General features: G+C 43.8%; 1 protein-coding gene across 3 annotated transcripts in view; it reads left to right on the forward strand.

The window, feature by feature from the left end:
- PI4KA (phosphatidylinositol 4-kinase alpha) overlaps window positions 1–5,341 on the forward strand; it is a 62,943-nt gene extending 57,602 nt beyond the window's left edge. For all 3 annotated transcript variants that reach the window (XM_037375266.1, XM_037375272.1, XM_037375281.1), the window contains exons 51-55: window positions 63–183; window positions 850–1,009; window positions 2,030–2,119; window positions 2,949–3,032; window positions 4,950–5,341. In XM_037375266.1, coding sequence (XP_037231163.1) covers window positions 63–183; window positions 850–1,009; window positions 2,030–2,119; window positions 2,949–3,032; window positions 4,950–5,001 — 507 coding nt within the window. In that variant the 3' untranslated portion in view covers window positions 5,002–5,341. The remainder of the gene's footprint in view (window positions 1–62; window positions 184–849; window positions 1,010–2,029; window positions 2,120–2,948; window positions 3,033–4,949) is intronic.
- Window positions 5,342–9,849: the final 4,508 nt, after the last annotated feature.

Genomic DNA, 9,849 nt, shown 5'->3' on the forward strand with positions numbered 1-9,849 from the left:
TGGGATGGAGTTACTAAATTCTCTATGTTCTTCTGATTTGCTTTAACTTCTTGTTTGTACAGGCTCGCTATAATTTCATCCGCAGTATGGCTGCGTATAGTCTTCTCCTGTTTCTGCTCCAGATTAAAGACAGGCATAATGGCAACATCATGCTGGACAAAAAGGGACACATCATTCATATCGGTCAGTCACATCCACATTCAAATTTCAGCAGTTACCTTTTCCTTCTGCTGTGAAGTATTGCTCATAGAAGACAATAACGCATTTCCCTTTTGAGACCGATCTATATACTGATTTCACAGTTTGTAAATAATACCTGGGATTTCTTCATGCCAGCAGTATTGTGTGTATATTTGTGTTTATCTGCTTCTGTGAAAAATCAGCTTTGCAAAGTTTTATCAGCTCCAGGAAAGTATATACACACATATGTATGGATTATGCATGTATACATACTTAAGCATGCATGTGTGTGTGTATATATATGTATAAATATATAAATGTATCTTTAGGTGTCTTTCACCACTGTATGGGTATGAATTAAATTTGAGAAGTAAATGTATATAATTGTGTGAGGCTGTAACCTCTGCTTTAGTTTTGTTTTTCTGGAACTGCACAGATGTTCCAGCAAGGAGTTTATTTAACGTTGTCATTCCTACATCTAGTCTAATGGCATGGTGATGATTCTTTTGTTTGTGTTCTGCTTCACCAAAGCTTTTTCCCAGTTGAAGTTGAAATGTTGGTAGGAAAAGTAGGTATTAATACATGAAATCTACCTCTCCTTTCTTCTGTCAGCTTTGACAGCACACAGTTAACCGACAGAGTTTGAGGCAGATTATCTTTTGTGCACAGATTTTGGATTCATGTTTGAAAGCTCACCTGGTGGAAATCTGGGCTGGGAGCCTGACATTAAGCTAACTGATGAGATGGTGATGATAATGGGAGGCAAAATGGAGGCAACGCCATTCAAATGGTTTATGGAGATGTGTGTCAGAGGCTATCTGGCAGTCAGGTAAGGTGTTCTTAACTGCTCAAAAGTGGAAATGCTTGCATGCCCCAAACCAGATGATTAGTAACAGTAAACATTTGTCTGTAGGGGGTCTGAGCCTCTCAGACTGTCCCTAGTACATCTTGCAAACTTTGAAACAACTTAGTAATCCTGCAGTTTTACAGGCTAACTTTGGGGGTGGGTGTGTGTCTGTTCTTATGTTATATCTGAAAATTGTATATATTATATTCAATTTATAAATGTGATGTTACACACATTTCCTCACATGATTATGTTGTTAAAACTTTGCAGTAAGAAACTACAGGAGAATCAGAAGTCACCATTTCAGCTAGAGTTAATTAGGAAATGTAAAAAAGTGCTACAATTTTCTGTTCTAAAATATGCAGGGGATTTTGGTAGCTCAGCTCTTCAGCTGTGATTGCCGCCCAGTCACAGTAAAGATCTGCAACTTTACCTTGTTCCATACCAAGTGCTTTAATATGCAGGAGCACCAGTAAATCTATATGAAGAGGATGTTGTATGTGGGTAGGGAGTGGACAGTAAAACAGTCTTAAGTAAAAGCTCATTCTATCACAACTATAAAGTATTAGTGATGTTATCTTACAGAATCAAAGTTTCGTCAGCTAGTAGCCCCAGAAGGGGCTCTCTTGGAGTCAAGACCAGTTTGGTTCCTTGAGGAGGAGCAGTCTGGAGAAAGTTTTGTGTCAAGGCAAGAATGTCACCCAAGTAGGAGATTAGAGAAATGTTTTTTACTGATGCATTGCTTTGTATAATCCTCCTTGAGACTGTTCATCTTGCAACATTCTGAGTATCTGGTAGTCTAACATAAAGACTGAAATTTAGTTGAAGTGACAGATTGCTAGCAATGGTGTAGTTCCACCAGCACATGTAAGAGAGTAGTATGTGCTGATTTTGTTACAGAAGAAGGTGTGATCCAGCCTGTTTAACTCCTCAGCTTGCCTGATTTACCTACTAAGGCTGCAGAAGTTTGAGTGCTGTAACCTTTTTGCCCTCTTTCTCTAGGCCTTACATGGATGCTGTTGTGTCACTGGTTACATTAATGTTGGATACAGGGCTGCCCTGTTTCCGAGGGCAGACAATCAAGCTGTTGAAGTAAGTCAGCATATGTATGAACTGGAAAATGTTCATATGTTCTTCACAGAATGTATATTGCCACAACTTGTGCTGTGAGTATAGGTGTCGTGCTACTCAAATGTCTTAATATTGTAAAAATGGTAAATTCTGTTTATGGAATATCTCAGACAGTAGGTCAGAGGCCTTCTCATAGAATTAAGTTCAAGTTTAATGACTGTGCAAGTATGTGGATTATCTTTTAAGTTTGTAGGACTGGTAAAATAAGACTGAAAAGGAAAAGTCTGTTTTAATTGAAGTAATGTGTTGCATAATCTGTCCTCTGAAATGGTATTGGACTCTGAAGAACAGCATCTTAGAATTTGTTCTACAGATAATGCAGTACTGAATAGGACTGTGTGGTAACACCCAACATCTCAGGCAAATACAGATTCTAGTGTCGCACTTTAAACAGCCTTTCAGGCTTATGCCTTCAGAGTTAGCTCAGCATTTCCTGCATATAACTTCCTACAATTTCTGAAGGATAAGCACAGATTCATGACGTTTAGTGGGCTGAAGCTCAAGGGTCCTACGAGGTACAAAGATACTTTAAAAGCAACAGCTGCCTAGAAAGAGGGATCTGCTGTCCCTAGAGTTACCACTGGACTGAGCCTCTGTTACCACTATAAGACTAACAGCAAGTGCTTATTAAAACATTATGTAATTGGTATGAGGTAGTCTCGCAAGAAATATGTACTTGCAGCAACTGAAATCAATACCTGGCTGAGCTTGTGCAAAGACACATTTGTATCATGCTCGAAGGAAACCTCACTAATTTTACTCTTGCTTTTTGTGATTTTCTGCATATTAGACACAGGTTCAGCCCCAACATGACTGAACGGGAGGCTGCAACTTTTATTATCAAGATCATCCAGAACTGTTTCCTCAGCAACAGGTTTGACATTTGTGCATGTCTTCTCCCTATGGCTGAAGGAAAGCCATGGAGCTTTGAGCAGAGCTAAAAACTAGAGTTTTGTTAGTCAGATACCAAACATTTTTGAGCTGCTGTTACTTAAATAATGCAGGATGGCAGCTTTGCTTCTGAACATGCTGCATCTCCTCCCTTTTACACTGGGAATGAAGGTTTAGGCCCAGGCTGATCAAACAGCAGGAGTGGCTAGTCTAAATTTTCTGTCAAGGTTTAATTTCACCCAAAAGTTAAGCATTTTGTCTCCTGTGTTAGAGCGTAGCCAACTGTACTATTAGGGTTATATGCCTAGTTGTGATACCTTTTTTATATCAGGTAGGGTCACCTCTACAAATAAGGGGATAGATAGTAAAGCACGGTATTGAATGGCACTAGGAACAGCATGCCTTCTGGTCAGAATGAAGAGAGATTGATCTTGAAGCTTGTTCCCTTTTACTTTGTAAGGAGAAGGTTTCTTAAAAAACAATATGTACGGTCCATTGGTCTGAGTAAAAATGAAGCCGAAACAGGACTACGACGACATTCAAAAGCAATTTTTTTATAATTGCTTGTAGGCATTAAGTTGCCTGAATATCCTCCTGAAATTCAAACCTGCTCTTCTGTGTGAAAGTATTTTTGTTTCTTCTCTAGAAATGAGTTCTAATCTTCCTATTTTTTTTTTTCTTCATGACTTCATGCTACATTAACATATTAATCATTTTGCTAAACTGTATGTTACTTGGGTATAATACTTGCTGGGGAAAATGCCTTAAGTAGAGAACACTGGCAGTGTGGTTTTTGAATGTCTTTGTAGCTGGGCTGTGTTTGTTTGTCATCTACTATTCAGTACACTGAATGGAATAATCAGTTCTATCAGATAATTAGCAATTCAGAAATGAACTTAATCACCAGCTAGCAAATCAACTATAGGTTTTTTCTCTTCAAGTACACAAATAGTTTGGTATCTTGTACAAAACTTTTGAAAGGAAGTAACATGTAAAATGTAATTTTATTACATTCAGTACTTTAAATACAATAAGTTTTTTAATCCTTAAACATCTTAAGTGCATGTTTTATTATTATCCTGTATAATACAGACTTTGTGGGGTATATTGGAGAGTCTAATATGAACTCTTGTGTAGTTCCATGTGGGGTCAGCTTGAGACCATTAAGGCTCAGATATAGCCATACTAGAACTGAATTGGGTTTTCTGGTGTCTGCTGGGGTGCATCTGCTCAAAATCTTAGATTAATATTGGGGGTTGCGAAGGCAGTCACACTGCTGTGTGAATGCCCAGAGCCAGCTTAGTTCTGACAAGCTTGAGATTCTCTACCTGTGGCATAGTTACTGAGTAAGCGCTGCCCATGGGTAATTGAGTTACCTGTGACAAGGCTTAGATTTGTTTGTTCAGCCGCTCATCAGAGATGCTGCTATTAATGCTGTTATTTCCTCTGCATTTTTATTTTTATTAGTAGCATTCTCCTTAATTAAGATTACTTTTATTTCTATATAATCTTGTCTTCGTGCAGTCCTGATGATCTTGCTTTGTTCATTATGTGTTTCCATCTCCTTAAAACAAACTGCCAATGCAATGGGAGGTGCTTCTGTCTTAATCCAAACATAGGATCCAAGCTGCTGTTGCTGATGCCACACTGAGAAGCATGGAAATACTTTTTTTTTTTTTTTCACGTGTGTGTGTGTGTAGTTTGAACAAGAGCAGGATGTTGTGCTATTCATAACAGCAACTGGGCTTTCACAATGCCTTCAAAGTGTGTAGGGCTAGTTTTGATTGGTGGCTGATTTCCTTAACCTGTTTCGTTTCTGTGGAATCTTTGTTTCTGTGACAATGGGTGAAGTGTTTTTTTAAAACTTTTACTTACCTCTGGCTTTGCTTTTCTTCTTTAGGAGTAGGACATATGACATGATCCAGTACTACCAGAATGACATTCCATACTGAGAGACACTAGAAATTTGCTGCCGAAGTGAAAAATGCAACCCTGTGCCCTCTCTCCAAACTTGTAATAAATAGGAGATGCTCAGTCACACCTTGCTATCTTCCATCTTTTGTGTATGTGTGTGTAGATAGGGGTACATGTCTCCTGGACATTGCAACAATCAGTCTGATTCATTCCTTTCTCTGCACCAGGTTATATGTATTTCTGTTTTTCCCTGGATTTTTGGAGTTGGGCTGCAATCACAATAAAAATTGTACTATGATTCTGAATGTGAAAGAGGTAAAGCTTGTGGAGTTCAATAACTTTTCATGCAATGCAAGGATTTTATAGTACCTTTAAAAAGAAAAAAAACGAACCCTTTCCTGCACAATCCTACAAAATGCCATGGAAGGGAAGGGTATGGATTTCTCTTTGGAAGCAGAAATGTTAACATGTTCTAATTTTACTGTAGAAAAAGCCTGATAATCATCCATGGTGGTGATGTCTGTGTAGCTGTGTTCATACTTTGCACTGTACGTGGTCCCTGCTACGTGGTCAGTATTTCTTATGTACATGAAGAATGTATTTTTTTCCTTGTGTGTTTTAAAAAAGAGACTCTACTGAAGATATATTTAATCTATAAAATGTAATAAAAGACCTTAGACTTCGTGTCTGTTGCAAGTCTTTTGCTGTGTGCCAAGTTCTAGTTTGTATACTACATCATTCTGCATGTTTGTGTACTGTTTGTTACATTGTGACCTTCCTCAGGGAGAAATCTGATTTGTTCTTCAGCTTCTTATCCCTCTTACATGACGCTTTTTATTCATAAAACTCCCCTGCTGAGGAGCTGAGGCACAGGAGCCTCCCCCCGTGCTGCCCAAGGAGCCTTACCGCGGGCTGGGGCCCGGCCGAACCTCTTTCCCTTTCTACATGCCTGTCCCTCGGGGATGTGCGCTCGGACTGTCAGTCCCGTCTCTGGGGGGCAGTTACCCAGCGGGGCCGCGCTGCGCCCGCTCCCTTCCCGCTCGGGGGAGGCGCTGCAGGGCCCGGACCGGCCGCGTGCTGAGGCCGCGGCCCCTGAGGCGGGAAGAGCGCTGAGGAACGCTAGGCCCTGAGGCGGGAACGGCCCTGAGGCGAGCTCAGATCGGGAAAGGGCGCTGAGGCGGGAACTGCGTGAGGAAGGGCTCTGAGGAACGCTTAGCCCTGAGGAGAGCTCAGCTTGGGGAAGGGTGCTGAGGAATGCAGCTCTGAGGAGGGCCCGACCCTGAGGCGGGCAGGCTCAGCCCTGAGGAGGGCTCAGCTCAAGGAAGGGCACTGAGGAACGCTCAACCCTGAGGAGGGGTCAGCTTGAGGAAGGGTGCTGAGGAACACTCGGCCCTGATGTGGGCTCAGCTCAGGGAAGGGCAGTGAGGAACACGGCCCTGAGGAGAGCTCAGCTCAAGGAAAGGCGCTGAGTAACACTCAGCCCTGAGGTGGGCTCAGCTCGAGGAAGGCGCAGTCCTGAGGAACACCCAACCCTGAGGAGAGTTCAGCTCGAGGAAGGGCACTGAGGAACACTCAGCCCTGAGGAGCACTTGGCCCCAAGGAGGGCCCGGCCCTGAGGAACACTCAGCCTTGAAGCGGCTAGGACCTGAGGAGGGCCCGGCCCTGAGGCAGGCTCAGTCCTGAGGAACGCACACCCCTGAGGAACGCTCAGCTCCGGGAAGGGCCCTGAGGAACACTCAGCCCTAAGGAGGGCCCGGCCCTCAGGCAGGCTCAGCCCTGAGGAAGACCCGGCCCGGCCGCCTCAGCGCTGAGGAGGTGTCCTGAGGGAGGCCCAGCCCTGACGCGGGCCATGCTGTGAGGTGGGTTGGCTCCGAGGCGGGACCGTGATGTGAGGGGGCCTGGCCCTGGGAGCCTGGGTGTGTGAGGGGGCGTGCCCAGCGCCCAGGAGCAGGTTGTTCACATTAAGACCCCAGCCTCTTAAGGGGCAGCCATGACCCTGAGGGAAAGGGTACTGGGGCTGGTCACCCAGGAGCTGGGCCATGGCAGCAGACCGAGCCTTGCAGGGTGGTCTGGGGGTGGGGGGGAACAGGTGGGCATCTGCTCTGCGGGGCTGCATATATGGCTGCACCCACATCTTTCCACTGGTAGCGTGACCTTTTGAGCACCTTTGGGTCAGCACTTAAATCTCCCAGGGTGAGTTTCTGCTTTCTGAGGGAATTCCCAGTGTGTCCCCTTGGCCCAGGGCACCTGGAGCTGTTTAGGGGCGCTACTAGCCCAAAGCCAGGCTGGATAAGCAGGTCCCTGCCAGGGAAGGCAGCAGCAGGGAGATGCACTGCTGTGCTCACAGCTCAGGGAAGCAGGGGCAGCGAGGGCAGCATGCTTTGGTTTTTCCTCAGAGGTGGGGTCTTTGTGTGTGGTGCAGTGGAGAGCCTGGCCCATTCCCGGTATGGAAGGGCTGCAGCCTGCCTGTTGCATTCAAAAATGACTTGGGCTATTGCCATGGGTGTTAAAGTGGGGTTTGTGCTGCTGTCTGTAGCCTGGGCAGTGGGTGGCTCATAGCAAGGTGGGCTCGGAGCCCCTTTTTTCATTAGCAAAATGGGCAGGTGCCACTGGCTTCCTAAAAAACATTTGGAGGTTCACTGTAATTACTGATTTAATTCAGCTTTATTATACAAGTAACTGGGATATGGAGTAATTCTTGTGCTCTGTGCCTGCGATTAGTTGTACCTGTTTAGGCTCCAGAGGAAAAGGAACTGATTGACATTACAAATGTGGTGTACTTCCTCACACCTTTCCTGTAACAGGGAGTGGGCGGAGTGATGAGATGTGAAGGCCTCTTCTCAGGGAAGGTGGTGAAGAGTTCTAATATTTTGCTCATTCAAGTTAATGCTTGTGTGCATGTATTTTCCTTTCCTGCACCTCAAAGTAAATGTAACGTGTAAAATAAAAACCCAAATGAGTGTCTCAAGCAGCCTTATGATGAGAAGATCAGTTAAGAGCTAGCATAAATGAAGATGGCATCAGAAGTTGCTCTTGAATGAGCACAGGATGCATGAATACTATTAGGTGTAAACTTGCTAACAAACACTTTGTAGTAGTATTGTTGGAAGTGACTATGAGCTGGCCCATAATAACATTAGGAATAATAAATGGAGCTCTGCTAATGCTGACTTCAGAAAGTCACTCCCAGTTGCAAATCTTGACCCACGTAGCAATTTCTGTGTGTTCTGGCATAGGATGTGTAGAATTTGCTAGAGTGCAATTAAAGCCCTCCAAGGTTTTGTATCAGGAAGTGAATGAGTTTGAGTGTTCATCACAGTGGTCGCTTATTTTACATACTTCAGTCAGGCTGTCTGGAGAGCTGACATGGTCTTAGTTTCTTTGTCAAGTTTGTCCAGAGAAATGAAAGCAGCTGGAGCCAATTGCATGTAGAGGTCAACTGGAGTTATCACAAGAACAAGCTTGTTTGCAGTATGCTATTAAAAACTGTAAGATGTCTGCAGTTGAGATACCTTGGTTGTATCGTTTGCATTGTTGTGAATGTGTTAAAACTTTGTGTTAGTAAGAGTGACAAGCTCTTGTGACATCTTTTCTCCCTGTGATTTCTGGTAACGGTGTGTACCAAAGCTCACCTGCTGACATCTGCAGATTTAATTTTCACAAATTGACTGTTCTTCCTTCCCCTCCCCTCAGGGTTTCTGCCTGCAGCACAAAGGTGGGAGAAAACTCCCCTATAATAGAGCAGCCATTGAGATACAGAAGGGATTAGGCAGTTTACGTTTAATCATGCAAGTCAGTACCCTAAAGATGATTCTTCCAAAGTGGGATGTATCTTCCCCCAGGGAGACTGTGGAGGTGAGAATACTAAGATGCTCCAGAATATTGCAAGTGCTTTGGAGATACTGAATCAATGCAGTTGGCGGTGGCATAGACTACTTATTTCACCTTCATCCTGCCACCAGGAAAGGTTATGCCCTTTATGCAAGGAGGCTGGCAGGACTTACAGAAGCTGCTCAGATAATTAAGAGTAGGTAGAATTAAGACCTACATGAAGGTATTCTGAAGGGGTTTGTCCCTGAAGTTTCCCCTTATATCAGAATGTGTTCTGATGCTTCCGCAGCGCTGGGAGAAAAAGAGGCATCTAAAAGGGGAAGAAAATGCTCTTTTTTATTAAAAAAAAAAAACAACCAGAAAGTTTTATCTAAGAGAAGATGCTCCTATGGTTTCTCCACTCTCAAAAATTCTGGGTCATGGTGAGAGACTGACTTCTTTGGCTATACCCACTGCAGTTCTTTCTGTGTTGGTCATGCATATAAAGAACCCTTTAGAAAGAAGCAAAATTTATAGTGATTCATTTGCATCTGATGGACCCAGGGTTCAGTGCTACTGGTAACTTGATCAGCACTATTCAAATGCTAATCTCATTATGTGAGCTAGAGACTGAAGCACAGCAACCCACCTCCATTAGCGCAGTGTGCCTGTGTGATGTTCTGGCTGGTAGGCAGGGTCGTGGTACCCCCTGTGGACACCCAGCACATGCTGCGTAGCATCGGGGTTGATATGGGCAGAGAATGGCAACTCTGTGGAGGAGCCAATGAAATGACCAAACATGGGAAGAGGAGCTAGAGTCCTCTTTGGAAAATGCTGGAGGGGGGGAAGGGATTGTGGCCAACAGAACGATTTAGATTAGACTACCCCCCACCCCCCCTTTTCATCACAAATATGTCCATCCTTTTCCCTTGCTTCCGCATGAATGCTGTCAAAAAAAGAGCAGTAAACAAAAGAATTTGTCCTGAATATAGATACAGCTTAAAAGCATGATTAATAATTGTTTGACCTTATGAAAAATACGGTGCCTGTGCTCTTTGATGTTAAGCCATGGCATT

Source organism: Falco rusticolus, chromosome 1, assembly GCF_015220075.1.
Source record: "Falco rusticolus isolate bFalRus1 chromosome 1, bFalRus1.pri, whole genome shotgun sequence".
NCBI classification, from domain to species: Eukaryota; Metazoa; Chordata; class Aves; order Falconiformes; family Falconidae; genus Falco; species Falco rusticolus.